Consider the following 16,839-nt stretch of genomic DNA (forward strand, 5'->3'; position numbering starts at 1 on the left):
CTCTCTCCCCTCCCTCCCCTCCCCTTTCCTCTTTTTAAAGCCTACAGCACCTGGTCTTCCTAGGCGGTCTCCGATTCAAGTACTAAATTAGCCCGACCCTCCTTAGCTTCCGAGATCAAATGAGATCAGGCGTGTTCAGGGTAGCACGACCGTAGTGGAACTTTATTTCTTATTTTCTTTTTGCAGAAGTTCAGAATACAAATCTTTTTCTGTATGAAATGGATTTTTTTGTGTTGAAGTCCTACGTAATTTGCTTTTACCATTGCTTTATTTAATAACTGATATATAAAGACCTTTAGGTTGAAAAATAATTTTGGGCTGTTGTGTTAGTCTTCTGAATGTAATAACTTTCTGTCACTATTTAATGAAAAAGTTGTCTATTATGGTTTAAATGTTCATTTTCTTAATAACTAATGATGCCAAGATTAATGGAAAGATTAATGAAACTAATCTTTTTATGGGTTTATTTGCCACCCACATATCTTTTAAAATGTATTATGGTTTAAATTTGCCTTTCTTAGTGCTAAGGATGCTAAGCATCTTTTTATGTGTTTGCTATCGATGTATCTTCTCTGATAAAATATCAAATCTTTTGCCCATTAAAAAAATTGGGGTTCGTGTCTCATTATTTAGTTTGTAAGAGTTTTTTATATATTCCAGGTATGTCTTTTGTCAGATAAATGCTTTGCAGGTATTTTCTCTCAGGCTTTGGCTTGTCTTTTTCATTTTTGTAATAGTATCTTTTGAAGAGCAATAGTTTCTAATTTTGATGAAGTAAATTTATTGATTTTTTTCTGTTATTGTTTTTTTGTATGTGTTTTATTAAGAAATATTTGCCCAACCCAAGTTCACTAAGATTTTATTCTATGTTTAGTTTAGATCTGTGATCCACTCCAAGTTAATTTTTGTATATGTTGCATCGTAAGGGTCAAGGTTCATTTTTTTTTTTTTGTGGCATATTACTCTTTCATTGTTCCAGCACCGTTTGCTCAAAAATAATCTTTTCCATACATATTGTCACCTTTTGTTAAAAAAGTTGACCATATGTCTGGGTCATTTCTAGATTCTATTCTGTTTCATTGATCTTTTTGCCTATCTTTATTTCAGTACTACAACTGCACTGATTACTGTAGCTTTCATAAGAAGTCTTGAAATCAGGTAGCGTAGGTATTCCAACTTTTTTCTTTTTTTTTCAGGATTGTTATGGCTATTCTAGGTCCTTTACATTTCTATATAAATTTCAAAATCAGGTTTTCAACTTCTATAAAAAGCCCTACTGGGATTGGAATGGGATCGTATCAAATCTATTGATCAATTTGGTGAAAATTGACATCGTACTAATATTTAGTCTTCTAATCCATGTACACAGTATATCTCTCCATTTAAGTTTTCACTGTACCAGTCTTGCATATCCGTTGTCAAATTCACCCCTGAGCATTTCTTATTTTTTAATGCTATTTTAAGTGGTATTGTTTTAAAAGTTCATAATTTCTAATTGGTCATTGCTGGTATGTAGAAATACCACTGGTTTTTGTATATTAACTTTGTTTCTGCAACCTTGCTAAATTCACTTATTAGTTCTAGTAGATTTTTTTGTAGATTCCATACTATATACTCAATCATATAGTCTGTGGATAAAAACAGTTCTATATTCTTCTTTTCTAATATGAATGCTTTTTATTTCATTTTTCTTATTTGATTGAATTTCCAGGATTCAGTGTACAATGTTATGTAGAAGTGATGGGAGCAAACACCCCTGTCTTGTTCTTCATTGTAAGGGGACAGTAGCCTTTCATGACTAAATATGATGTTAGCTGTAGGTTTTTCATATATGTCCTTTATTGGGTTGAGGAAGTACCCTTCTATTCCTGGATTCCTGAGAGCTTTTATTAGGAATGGATGTTGGGTTTCATCAGATGCTTTTTTTTGCATCCATCTAGATAGATGGTCATATGGTTTTTCTGTTTTAGTCTGGTAACATGGTGAACTATATTGATTGATTAAATTTTTAAAAAATTTTTTATTTAAAAAATTTTTTCCCCTGTCTAATTACCCCCTCCCCTGCCCCACTTCCACCCCTGACCCATGGATGTTGCTGTTTCCCCTTAAGAACTGGATCTCTGAAGGCAGGGCGTCCCCTCCCATAAGCTTGCGGTGTGCACCAAGGGCCTGGTGCACCCCGGGGCCAGGCACACCCAGGGTATGGTCTGTGGCTTCACCTGGGCACGAACCCAGACCTTAAGCAGACGTGCTAACCACTACACTATGGAGCCACCCCCTGACTGATTTTTTAATATTAAATCAATCTTGCATTCCTTGGATAAATCCCAATTGGTATGATGTTTTGTACTTTTTATAAATTGTTATATATCGTTATAATGTATTCTTAAGAACTTTATGTAGCTTTATTTTCTTACCATGTCTTTGTCTGGTATTGTCTCTCATAAGAATTTTCTCATAGAATAATTTTCTGATAGAGTAGATTTGGAGGGTGGGGAGAGTTTGAGTAGAATTAGTATTTTTTCTTCCTTAAATGTTTGGTAGAATTCAGTAGTGAGGACATCTTTGTAGAGTTTTGTTTTAGGGGGATTTTTTCCTTTTATTTATGTACTTACTTTTGGAAGGTGACTTATTCTTTATTATTAGAAGTTGAAATAGTTTTACAATAAACATTAATATATTCACCTGCTAGATATGTTTACTTTATCACATATCTAATCATTTATCCTCCCTTCTGTCCATGCATCAGTCTATTATTGATGTATTTCAAAATAATTTATAGACAAGTGTATTCATTCCTAAATACATTCCCGTGCATAATTTGTGAGTTTAATATTTTTCACAGTTTTTCTTAATTTTTTTGAGGTACAATTTGAATACAGTTAGTTAAATGCATGTCTTAAGTGTATCATTTCATGAATTTTAATAAATGCATATTCTCATGTAACCCAAATCTCTTTTAAGATAAAAATCATTACCATTACTCAGAAAGTTTTCTCATACCTCTTCTCAGCCCCAACCCACACCCCCAAGGCAAGTACTATTTTGATTTTCTTCTATAACTAGTTTTGCTTGTTCTGTAACTTCATATAAACGGAATCATGAAGTATTCATGTATGTGTGCTTATGTGTGTGTGTGCTTATGTGTGTGTGTGTGTGAGAGAGAGAGAGAGACTTTTTTCACTCGATACAATTTTTGAGATTGGTCTATATTGTTACGTGTATTGTAGTGTAATTTAATTTCATTGAGGTCAGAGAACATGTTTTATATGATGCCATACTGCCCTATTATATGATTAATTTTCATAAATGTTGTTAGTGTGCCTGAGAAGAATGGATAGTTTCTTCTGTTGGTTTTATGTTCCTATATCTGTCGTTTTAATCAACCTCATTAGTCATGCTGTTTGTTTCTTAATTCTTTTAAAAATCTGGTGGTTCATATGTATATTGTTGTTCTTTGTATTTTGAAGTTATCTTAAAATTTGTAACAAAATTAATTCATTGTGGTATACAGCTTTATGAGTTTTGACAAATCCATAGTTGGGTCTTCTCCCACAATCATGATGCAGTTCCATTAACTGTAAAAATTCCTTCATGTTACCCTGTTGTTAGTCAGCACTTCCTCCAACCCCCTATCTTTGGAAATTTCTGATTTATTTTTCACTCTTATAGTTTTGCTTTTTCCTAAATGTCATATAAATAGAATCATATAGCTTGTAGATATGACTTATTTGATATGACTTTTAGATATGACTTATTTTACTTAGCAAAATGCATAGAGATTCATCTAAGTTTTTGCATGTTTTAATAGTCATTGCTCTTTATTGCTGAGTAGTATTCCATTGTATGGATATACCATAGTTTGATTTTCCAAACACATTTGGATTGTTTACAGTTTTTGGCAATTAGGAATGAAACTACTATAAAAATTGATGTATAGATTTTGGTGTGAACATAAGTTTTCATTTCTCCTGGGCAAATACCTAGGAGTGGGGTTTCTAGGTTTTATATAAGTATAGTTTTAACTTTATGCAGTATGGGATGTTTTAAACTATAGAGTCTGTTTCTTTGATTCTGTTTAGGTTATTGGTTTTTTTCTTGAGTGAGCTTTGGTAATTTTTGTCTTTCAAAAAATTTACCCATCTCATCTGTTGAATTTATAGACATAAAATTGCTCCCCAACTCTCCTGGTTATCCTTTTTAGTGTATCTGTGGAATCTGTGGTGAAGTCACCTCTCTTCTTGACACTCGAAATTTGTGGCTTTTTTTTTTACCCCCTGATCACTTTGGCTGGAGGTTTGTTAATTTTATAGATCTTCTCAAATAACTAGCTATTGGCTTTATTGATTTTTGGCTATTAGTTTTGTTTTCTATTTAGCTGACTTTCACTTTGATCTTTATTATTTCCTTTCTTCTTCCTTTGGGTCTAATATTTTGGATTTAGAATAATACTGAAAAATTGGTTTTCTCTTTGGAAGTAAATTGATGGATTACGAAACCCTGTACTCAATTCAGATTTTGCCTGGATTTTTGTATGCACATGTGCACATCTGTGTGTGTGCATGTGTACGCGCGCGCGCGTGTGTGTGTGTGTGTGCGAGGGCACGCACGTTTTGGTATTTGGGTGAAAACATAAAGACTTTTGCCAGTAGCAAGATTTTGGAATGAAAATGGTATGTTTTTAATTAGTAGAAGAATAGAGGGTTTTCTTTTTATTTTGAATATTGGTTTTTTGCTTGTTCATCTGACTTCTGTTTGTTTCAAATTCTGAATGAGGTATATCTATGAAATATAAAAGTATTTAGAATTCCTGTGACAGGCCCTATGAAATTTACTGCACATAGAGCTATAAGCGTTAAATATGTAACATCATTTAAGTGGAACAAAATATTGTGAGGAATAAAATTTTATTTTTGTCTCTATTCTTAACAATCATTGAATCACAAGATCTGTATAATTTTACTTGAGCTAAGAATGTAAAACCTTTAAATCCCTAGGTCTTCCCAAATGAATAATGTTTAGCAAAGATATAAGGCAGTTCTGGAGTTGTTTTCATTTGGTGTGTTTCAATATGAGATTAAGAAATTTCTGTTGTAGATGGAGTGGAATTTGTATTACTCTTTTAGGTTGTCGTCCAAAGGCTCAATTAAAATCAAGGAAATAAATTGCTTTACTCTTTGAGAATTCTACTTAAATATTAAAGCAGATTTGATTTCCTCTGTAAATAGAAGGAATTTAATTTTTTAGATGAAATTGGTTTGAAAATCAGTTTCTTTTTAAAATGCTTATTTCTTATGGAGTCTTTAATAAGAAATATAGGTGTTATTAGAAATTGGAGTATTGATGGAAGGTTGTGTTAATTATAGAACTACATGAAAATTATTTTCTTTGTTTACTTTTCTAATTGCTTAATGTTATATTTTATCTTTTAGATCCTATTTGACCAAACTCAGAGATCAATTAAGGCACAGCTTCAGAACTTTGTTAAAGAGTAAGTCAATTGCAGTGAAGAGAAAAGAAAAGCAGCTAGTTAATTATCACATCTGGGAGTTGATATCTTTGGGAAAAAATCATAACTTTCAGGTATACATTCTATAAGGACATTGAATTACTGAAAATATTAGAGTTTTTGTTTATTCGTTTTGCTTTGTGAAATGTATATTACATTTCTTCTTGAATTTCTCCATAAGGAAATCAGGCTTCATGGCTTTCAGTGAATCATTTATACTATGAAATATGTGTTCAGGATACATAGTTAGATGTAATGACCTTTCAAAGTCAAAGCAAACCCCAAAAGTTGTTGAAATACTTATCAGTTATTTTAGTTGATATTAAGTTTTCCATTGTCTCAATGTGGTATTTTCTTTGAAGAGAAAATAATGGGTTATAAGAGAATAAGTAATGAAAGAGCATATTTTTGGCTGCATACAAGCCTTTTGCGTCACATTCATCATATTTGATATGTGAAATAAAATGAACTGTTCAAATTGGTAAGTTTTCCTTTTTCACATGAATAGTTCAGTTTTTCTCTTAATTTCTTTCTGAGAATGTATAAAATTACAGATTAAGTTGATTATGATACAGTATTCAGGGTAAATTATAGACATTATAAGCTTTAAATAGTGGTAGATCACGTGAACATAATGCACTGCTGTTTTAGGAGGTTAGAATTGTCCTGGATGGAGGTGATATCTTGCAGATTCTTTATAGATGATTTTGTAATAGACTAACATTCAGAATGTCCTTATAGAATGTATACCTGAAAGTTAATGACTCTTACAAAGAGTTTAGTCTTTCTTAGATATACTTTATTATTTTAGGTATACTTTATTATATTATTTTAAAATCATTTGTCTTCACGTTATTTTGCCTATTTTCCTGGTAAAAAAAGTAAAAGCAAAGGGATGTGTTCTATAGTTACCTCAGATTATTAATGAATCAAAGATTTCAAATTTTCAGACTATTTAAATGGATACTGTTACCTTTTATGGGTACAGCAATTTCTTTAGAAAACATAATATTATGAATGTGTATTTTAAGAACACTTTCATGTTGTTTGGACCAGTAGTTCTCTTCAACAAGAAACGAATGTTGTTTCTTAAAGTATGGTCTGTAGACCACATATAACAGTAAAAACAAGGTGTGTCTTAAAAAAACCCTAGACTTCTAGGACTTATTCCAAAGACTAGTGGATTGTAATCTCTGGGAGGAGGAGCCTTGGAATTTATATTTTTAACAAGTTCTCTATGGTAATTCTTATGTATACTATTGCTTAAAATCATTTAGTTAATAATGGTACATGTTCCGGAATTTGTCTTTAGGAAAAAAATTAATGTTACTTTTATGTTTCTGTAATGTTAATGAGATAATTTATTTTCACTTCAGATTTATAGATTTAAGTAAGGAAATGTTAGCTGATTATATCGGGGATAATATGTAATTGAAAAACAATAGTTGTCAGAAGAGCTATTGAGTGTTATTGCACAGTGAATCAAATAAATAGGAACGTAAGAATTAAATTCTAAGTGTTATTTTGCTAAAGTTTTTGATTAAGAAAGTTTTACAAAAGTTGCTTTGTTATTATTTTTTAGAGATCTTAGAAAATTCAAAGATGCCAAAAAGCAATTTGAAAAAGTCAGTGAAGAAAAAGAAAATGCATTAGTAAAAAATGCTCAAGTACAAAGAAACAAACAGCACGAAGTTGAAGAAGCCACAAACATCCTGACAGCAACAAGAAAATGTTTTCGACACATAGCCCTAGACTACGTACTTCAGGTATATTTACTGTACATTTTCAAAATATGATTACTAAACATGTCATTACTTCTGAGTGAATACACTGAAAAGAATAAATAATACTTCTTTTTGAATTTAAAATTAAACCATGATCTTTTGTGAAAAAATTTCACTTGTTTGTATATCTGTCTGTGTATGCACATACTTGTATGTGGACGTGTATAACTTTGGTTCTGCCTCCCTCCCACCATTTCACTTAACATGTACTTCTCCCATTTTAAAATGTTGTAAAAAGAATTTTTAGTAGTTATAGTTTATTCTGTGGAGTTGCTATGTCAATTTAATTAATATTTGATTATCAGACATTTTTAGTATTGCCAGTTTTACTGGGAATAGTGAAAATATAATTTTCAATAGTTGTAACATCTTTGTATACAGATCTTTTGCCACATTTCTGATTATTTCTTTAGAGTGGATTCTTAGAGGTACCTAGGCTCACCAAATTGCCAATTGAAAAATATTTCAAGAAATAGTGTTCTCATACTTGCATTAGGTGCTGCTTTTTAAAACTAGATATCAGTGTTTCGTAAGTTGCCTGGTGATCTGGTGCAGTGTATAATTGAAACTCATTTGAATGTGATAAGTCTCTAAAGGAATTTGAGAGAAATGAAAAATGAAGGCACATATTATATATTATTTCACATGTACATTATGTGTTCCTACAGATCATGGAGTTTAAAGCTTAAATGCTCTAAAGCTTAGGGAATTATCTTTTCTAAATCTCCTTTTATAAAATAGCAGTGAGTCCCCAGATATTATTGACCTGATGATCAGAGTACTTCTTTAAAAAAAACCATAAGTAACCATGTAAGTTAGTGATTAAAAACTACTTAGATAATTTTGTAAAACAGTAGAAAATCACTTTAAGATTTTTTTCTATGAAATCCCCGTTCAGTAAATGGGAAGTTGAAATTTAAAAAACAAAGTATGCTTTGTTCATTCATGAAAGACTTCTAGAATGGAGTAGTCTGTATTTCTTGTCTCCTGTTACCTACCTCATATTTGTACCACTTCCTGTTGTATAGAAGTGCACAATTAGAGAATTAGATCAGATATACTCTTTATTCTCATCTACTGTATCTAACAACCAAAACTACCTTGAGAAGTTCTATATACCCCTTAAACCTGTTCTTTCACAACCTTGCTGCAGCTGTAACGCCAATCCTTATTGTTTCTTATCTAGAGTATTAAGATGTTCTCATGTAATTGGTCTTTTCTCGCATTACTTTACTTGCCCGGTTACTAATTCATTCTCTGTTCTGTGGTCAGAGTTACTTCTCCAGGCAAGATAAATCATTCTTGCCTCTGCTGCCTCTGTCCTGCGATAATATTGTCATTCACATTTCTGTTGGAGCACTTATCCCATTTATTGTAATTATTTATTTATATGTCTTTTCTGCTCCTAGATCGTATCCCTTCCCTGTAGTCTAGTGCTTGGAAAATAGATAGGTAATAAATGGTTTCTGAAAGAATGAATGACTTAATTTAAAATTTTATTTGGGGAGGGGGAATTCAGTAAAATATTCATTATTTTCAAACTTATATATTATAAATTATCCATTTCTTTGGTGTCCATCCAATAGTTTTAAGTTAAGACCCTCACCTCCCCCATAACTATTTGTTTGTTTGATTTTTCTGATGAGAACTGTTGTGCCAATTTATTATATGGCCACAGTGTTTACTTTAGAGAATAAATATTCAGATTTATAAAGTTTGTAATACTTTAGCTTCTCTAAGTATTTGAATTTCTTTTCTTTTCTTTTCTTTTTTAAAGTAAATGCTGTTTTTCATTGCCAGACAGGGAAAAAACAAAACAAAACAGAATGGAGTGACATTCTTTTAACAATTTTCGAAGTTTGAATAATAGGTTATCTGCAGCTTCTGATTTTACTTGAGCATTTGAAAGTTAATATTTTAGTTCTCAAATCTGAATAGGCTTTGAAACAGACACAGAGAAGAAAGTAGTGCTTAGTTAAGCCAACTTATTTGGATTTTTCTCGATCTGTTTTATTTTCTGATCAGTGCTTTAAAATTATCTTGTAAAGCAACAGGCAGAATATTCAGTGAGAAGGACATGTTAAAAGGCAGATATTCTGTTATCTTTTGACAACAGTAGCAAAGAGCGAATGATTCCTGTATAAACATTTTATTTTATTAAGTTGATATATAATAACAGACAAAAATACAATGTTTGTTATGAATTTCTAGAGTTGAGAGAGATACCACAAAAGGCAAATTTCATAATTTACTGATCTTTTAGTAAGCTTAGTCTAATTAAAATATTTAAGATCTATTAATTTATTTAACAAATATTTATTCGGTGTTTACTGTGTTTCACTAGGGAAGTACAGTTGGGAATAAGTAAGACCCTCATCTCACAGAGCTTACACTTCAGCTGGAGAAAGACTTAAATAAGGAAATATAAGATAGTTTTGACTGATATGAAGAAAATAAATAGGGTTGATATACTAGAGAGCACATATGGGTCTACTTTAGACCTTTGTCAGGAGATAGTATTTAATCTGGGACCTGATTGATAAGAGCCTTGTGATCATCTGGGCAGAAAATAATGATAAGCCAGAATAACTAGTATGAAGGCATTGAGATGGGAGTAGTCTTGGGTCGTGGCTGGAACACAGAAAAGGGGAAAGTAGTAGAAAACTAGGTTGGAGTGATAGGCAAAAGCCATATCACAAAGGGCCTTGAAGGCTATGGCAGGGATTTGGAAGGTTTTAAGCTAGAACATGATCGCTCTGGTTGCTGAATGGATTGTAGAGAGTAGGGTGGAAACAGACTAGTTCATAGACTATTGCAGCAGTCTAGAAGAGATATGATTGTGGTTGGTGGTTGTGGCAAAAGTGATGACAATTTGCATTAGGATGTATATTTTGAAGGGTCTTGATGAGCAACTGGTAAGGAGGGTGGGAAAAGATGGAATTCTAAAATTCAAATATCTATCAAAGTAATAGTTTTATTACTATAATATTATGATTTAAACACAGCCAGTTTTTCTTTGAGGTCAAAAATAGATGAGAATTTCATTCGTGTGTTTGCCTTAACTGTTTTCACAAAAAGTAGGTCAAAGGATGAAAAACTTGAACTTTGTTATTTACTTTTCTGGAAAAATGTTAAACCATATAATGAGCAACTTTTACAGTATGGCAGTATGGATTAGTTTTTAAAATAATGCATAGATGATTAACCAAGTGTATTTTCCCTCAGATAAATGTCCTTCAATCAAAAAGGAGATCAGAAATCCTAAAATCAGTAAGATTTTTATCAAAATAATGTTTTAAATATTTTAACATGAAACTGAATGTACATGTTTAAAGAGGCATGATATATACAAATGTGTGTGTGTGTATATATATATGTGTATGTGTATATTTATTTATTCCAGGTCCATAATTAATCTTATTTTCTTGTATTTATATGTGAACCATTTTTTGTTTCCTTCATTTTATAGTTATTTATGTGTCTCATTTATTAATATACTATGAGCTCCTTAATTAGACATTTAATATTTGAGACTGAAATCATATATTACTAGTATTTAGAGAATTTTTTCCCTAGGTTTGTTGATGATATATCAGCTTTTTGATTTGTTCTTTGGTGTGTAGCTGGAAAACAAATGGGATGAAAATTGTGAATCACTTTCTTTTTCCCGAGCGCTACACCCATGTTGACGTTGATTTTTTTTCCCTGTTTTCTCTCTTAAAGTTAACAAGGCAAGGAATGGTAGTGGTATGACATTACGTTCTTTCTTATTTTGAGAACCTTAGAAATAATTTTTCCTCTCTGACTTTGTTCACTGAAACTATTTTTTTTTCCTGAAAGAGTATGCTTAAATTGCTCTTGATCCTTGTTCCTACCTAGCTTTTTCCTAAATTCTCTTTATATTTATGTTATTTCTTATCAGATAAGTACATTATACTTTCTGTTTACCTCCTTTTCCAGATTGAGAGTAATGTATGTTAATTGTAGAAAATTGGAAAATAAAACATATGAAGAAAAAATTAAAAATACATAAATCCTTCTACCAAGGGAGAACCTCTATTAATATCTTGGTTTATATCTTTGTTTTTTTCTCTCTTTCTGTGTGTGTGTATTTATGTATGTATGTTATGTGTGTATGGAAATATGCATATGTACTTTTTAAAATTGCATTAATTTTGTTTTCAAGGAATATAGGAATCATTCCTGTATACTGTTTTATAACTTTCTTTATTCACAAATACACTCCAAAAATATTTTTATTTAATGATGACTTTGTAGCTAGGTAGAACTCTACCTCGTGAATTTACTAATGGTGGACAAACTTCTTTTTTGAAGGACTAGATAGTAGATATGTTAGGTTTTATGGGCTGTATGGTCTGTGTCACAACTACTCAGCTGTGCTGTTTGTAATGCAAAAGCAACCATAAACAATACATAAATAAATGGCATGGCTGTGTTCCAATAAAACTTTTTTATGTACATGGAAATTTGAATTTCATGTAATTTTGAATGTGCCATGAATTTCATGTCTTTTCATTTTTCTTTCAACCATTTCAAAATGTAAAAACTGTTGTTAGCTTATAGGCCATCAAAAAACATATGGTAGTTACCAGAGAGGAGGGAGAAGGGGGGAGGGGGAAAAATGTTAAAAAAAAACAAATGATAGAGCTGGATATAGTTTGTTGGTCATAGGTTGGTGACCTTGAATATACTGTAAATTAACTTCACCCATTAATGCCATTTTATGTTTTTGACATTAAAGTATAGCATTATGAAAATTCTAATGAATGTGATTACTTCTGTAGGATAGATTTAGACAAGATTACTTAGTCTACATGGTATAAGCATTTATTAAAAGTTTTAAAAAATTTTGTCAAATTTCAAAGGTTACACATTTCCACTAGTAGGGTGTCTGAATGAACATTTTTCACATTTTCCCAAAACCGGGTCTTAGTTTCCCCAACTCTACTCACAATTTGTTAGATGATATTATCTGATTGTTTAATTTTGCATTTATTTAATACAAATGAATCTGAACATTTTTTCCATATATTATTTTGTATAATTGTGTTCCCTATTTATGTCCTTTGTCTCTTTTTCTGTTGGAGTGTTAATTTTTTTCATACTGATTTGTAACATCTCTTATGTATTAAGACTATCAACGCTTTGTCATGTATTTTCTGACTTTATCATTTATCTTTTAATATACTTATGTGTTTTGATGTGCGGGCGAATTTTACATTTTTATGTAGTTATAACTATTAATATTCCGCCTTTTTAATGTAATCCAGTACTTTTTATTATATTCACAAAGTTGTATAACCATTGTTATCTAATTCTACAATAATCTTTTCGTGAGCTTTGTCCTTTTGTCTTTCTGTATTGTTTAATTAGTTTTTCTTTTTAAAAAATTTTTTGGAAGGATTTTTGCATATTAAGGAACCTTATGGCCTATTTTAGATTTCAGAGAATTAAACAGATGCCTCTTCCAGTTAAAAATAATGTTTAGAGGATTCTTTCAGTATTGTGATTGAATTATTTAATTCCTCCTCACGTGCCAACTTAATGAAAATAAAGGTGATTTCTCTCTCACGAATAGGTAAAATATAGGAAAACTTGGAAAAAAATCTCAACCCATTAACAACATTTTTGGATTTTTGGAATGAATATAAAGAAACCTGCATATTGGCAGAGTCCGTTGACTCACTTTATTTTGGTATCTTGAGAAAAAAATGACCGTTCCCCTACTTTGAGTTGTACTTAGTGATCCTAGTAGGTTGTAAAGTGTTTGTGATTGTTTTGAGAGCTTCATATTTCCCCTTCTAATCTTTTAATGTCTTACTTGCAATTTACGATTTTGCCAAGGATTTTGGTTGAAAGGTAGATAGGTAATTTATAATGTACCTAGGAAATGGTGAAACTATTGAAAACGTCTTTGAACTACTACTATAAAAATTTTGATCATCTGGGTATAGTACAAATAACTAAAATTTGGGGCATTGTTAAAAATTTAAAACACTCAGGAATTTTAAAAAATAAAATTTATTGTCATGTTTGCATGTATTTCTGAAATACTCTTTTAAGAAAAATGACTCAGTTTAATTTTAGATGGGTTTGATATTTTGGACTTTGTGGAATTTTTAAACATTAAATAGGATAAGATTTTTTTTTAATTTCAGAATATTTATCTGAGAATTGATTTTATTATGCTAATCTTTTTTTCTCCTATTAGATGTTATCCTTTATGTATGCCCATTTGGCCTTCTTTCATCAAGGATATGATCTGTTCAGTGAACTTGGGCCCTACATGAAGGATCTTGGTGCACAGGTAATGTTGTACTATACTTCTGGATTGTGTTGCACATTGATATCTGTTATTTCTTTTAACTGAGATATAATTGACATATAACATATTACTTTCAGGTGTACAACATAATAATTAGATATATTAATGTATCATGAAATGATTACCATAATCTAATTAACATTTCTTTTTCTTCTGAGAATGTCTAAGATCTACTCTCATATCAACTTGCAAATATACAATACAGTATTATTTACTATAGTCACCATGCTGTACATTACATCCCCAGGACGTATTTATTTTATAACTGAAAGTTTGTTTCTTTTGACCCTTTTCATCCATTTTGCCCACTCCTCACCCTCACTTCTAGCAACCTCCAAACTGTTCTCTGTATCTATGAGTTCAGTTTTTTTGTTTTGTTTGGTTTTTCATATCAGTGAGGTCATACAGTATTTATCTTTCTCTGTCTGACTTATTTCACTTAACAAAATACCCTTTAGTTTCATCCATGTTGTCACAAATGATAAGATTTCATCATTTTTTATGGCTGAGCAATATTTCATCATCTTTATCCATTCATCATCTTTATCCATTCACTTATTTATGGACACTTAGGTTGCTTCCATATCTTGGCTATTGTAAGGAATGCTGCAGTGAACATATATCTTTTTGAATTACTGTTTTGGATTTCTTCAGATAAATTCCCAGAAGGGCAATTGCTGAACATATGATAGTTCCATTTTACATTTTTTGAGGAACTTCCATACTATTTTCCATTGTGGCTACACCAATTTGCAATCCTACCAACAATGCACAAGAGTTTCCCTTTTCTCCACATCCTGGCCAACACTTGTTATCTCTTGTCTTTTTGATAATAGTCATTCTAACAGGTATGAGATAATATCTCATTGTGGTTTTATTTTGCCTTTCTCTGATTTGTGATGTCACATACCTTTTCATGTATCTGTTGGCCATTTATGTTTTTTGTGCAGATATGTCTGTTTAGATCCTCTGCCTATTTTTAAAATTGGATTTTTTTTTGCCGTTGAATTGTATGTATTCTTTATATATTTTGGACATTAATTCCTTATCAGATATATGATTTGCAAATATTTTCTGCCATTTGGTAGGTTGCCTTTTCATTTTGTTGATGGTTTCCCTCCTTTGCCTTTTATTTTGATGTAGTCCCACTTATTTATTTTAGCTTTTGTTACCTTTGCTCTGATATCTGTATTTAAAAAGAAATTTAGCATATTGGTAAATTTAATAATCATTTATTTAATGAAGATGTTTGGTTCTACACCAGATTTATGTATGGATTAAATATGTAACCAAAAATGAGATTAAAGTAAAAAAATGTTACAGATAGCATATGAGGGTACTAAAAAGGAAAATAAAACAAGGTGTTTGTTTACAATGTACGTAACTTATTTTTCTTTTCTTACATTTGGAAAATTGATTTACCGTCTTAATGGGTTTTTTGTTTGAATTATAGCTCTTTTTTGTTTTCAAAAAATTTGTATTTTGCTATTTTGAATCATAAAATTTTAGAAGTTGAAGTTTATAAAAACTTATGAACTTTTTCATTTTATACAAACAAATGCACATATCTGAATTATACCTATATGAGAATGTTATATAGAAATTTTAATATGTTCAAATTATTTTTGAGGCCTGATCAGAACTTTATATTAGAGCTGGTTGGGGACATTCTATTTTGTTGATTGGTAAGCTTTCTGGATTTAATAGTATCAATTTATAGGTGATTTTCTTTCCCAAGAAAGTTCAGGTTATTTTTTGAGGAAAAGGAATTAGGATGAAAAATAGAGTTTAGAGAAATTGGAAAGAGGCATGAGAATTCCATTAATGACCCCAGATAAATATGGTGCGTGCACGTATGTGTGTTCCAATGGTGTTGGGAAGGATGATGTGCAGGGCATGTGCCATGAATTACAGAGATACTGTTCTCTTCCTATGCCAAACTTAATTTATTGGAATAAACCAACAAGTCACCAGACTGTTCATCTCTGAGCTAAGTGCCCTCTCTGGGTATATAAATTGAAATTAGGTTTGTTTGCATGTGATGGAAGGCTGAAAATAGTAGTAGCTTCAACAACATAGAATTTTATTTCTCATATGTAAAGTCAAGGGCCTGGTATAGTGATTACTTGATCCATAGGGGCCCAGACTTATATCTTTTGATTCTACATATGGTTCAAAGCAACTGATGAAGCTTTAGCCATCATACCACAATTCCTACTAACAGGAAGGAAGAAAGGAGAGAGAAAAGGTGCATTTTCTCTTTGTAGGGATATTTCTTGGAAATCGTACACTTCTACCTATATCCCAATGTCCTAATAGCTGTAAGGAAAGCTGGAAAATATAGATTTAATATCACATAACCATGCGACCTACTAGAATTGGGTGTTTTATTGTTAAGACAGAAGGAGAGCAAATGAATATTGGAGGCACCTAGCTGTCTCTACCACACAGTGGAAAATTAGAGTGTTATAGAGATGTATACATAGGACAGCTCAGACTTGGGAGGAAGGCGAGACTAAGCTCTAGTCACTCTTCACATCTTATCAAACATTAGATTATACCCTCATCTTACATTATCATTTATTAAAAACCAAGTTGGTTTGTAGTTGACTAAATTAATTGTATATTTTAGACATTTATTAATTTCAGTTTTGCAATTTTCCCCTTCCCATGTCTGACATAATTTTGCATCTAAGCCCAGGTGCCTACAGTGCCTACTGGATAATATGGCCTGGTTGGAGGTGGCCAGTTAGGATATTTTTTCAGTAGACAATGGCATCTGGAATGAGGATCATGGCAGTAGGGACGGACTCAAATAGATAGATAAAATCTAAAAAATATTAAGATATAGCCAATTTGATGGGTTCAGGTTTAACTGTGTTGATTATGAGGATATGATACATAAGTGGGTATATCTAGATCTCAAGAGAAAGATAAGGCTTGAGGAGTCAATAGCATATAATTGTTAATTGTAGCCACAAGAGTGGGCTAATAGGTATCTCAGAATCATGAAGCTATTTTTTAAAAATATAAGTGTCAACACGGTGCCTAAAGATTTTGATGTTAAGGTCAAGGTTATTAGTATAGAGTAAAAAGAGAATCTGTCTTGGGACAGGGCCTAAGAATGACCAACTTTTAAGAGATTGCTAGGTAAGGGGAGCTCCATGAGAACAAAATGAGAGGAGATGGAAAACTAGGAG

At 31.4% G+C, this 16,839-nt stretch overlaps 1 protein-coding gene and 1 pseudogene across 2 annotated transcripts in view; one reads left to right on the forward strand and one right to left on the reverse strand.

Moving 5' to 3' along the window:
* ACAP2 (ArfGAP with coiled-coil, ankyrin repeat and PH domains 2) overlaps positions 1 to 16,839 on the forward strand; it is a 125,775-nt gene that overhangs the window by 69,403 nt on the left and 39,533 nt on the right. For both annotated transcript variants that reach the window (XM_015600309.2, XM_006906162.3), the window contains exons 5-8: positions 5,433 to 5,491; positions 7,092 to 7,275; positions 10,519 to 10,563; positions 13,526 to 13,621. In XM_015600309.2, the coding sequence (XP_015455795.1) occupies positions 5,433 to 5,491; positions 7,092 to 7,275; positions 10,519 to 10,563; positions 13,526 to 13,621 (384 nt within the window). The remainder of the gene's footprint in view (positions 1 to 5,432; positions 5,492 to 7,091; positions 7,276 to 10,518; positions 10,564 to 13,525; positions 13,622 to 16,839) is intronic.
* LOC112473672 lies at positions 39 to 157 on the reverse strand (annotated as a pseudogene).

The sequence above is a fragment of the Pteropus alecto genome, unplaced genomic scaffold, assembly GCF_000325575.1.
Source record: "Pteropus alecto unplaced genomic scaffold, ASM32557v1 scaffold311, whole genome shotgun sequence".
NCBI classification, from domain to species: Eukaryota; Metazoa; Chordata; class Mammalia; order Chiroptera; family Pteropodidae; genus Pteropus; species Pteropus alecto.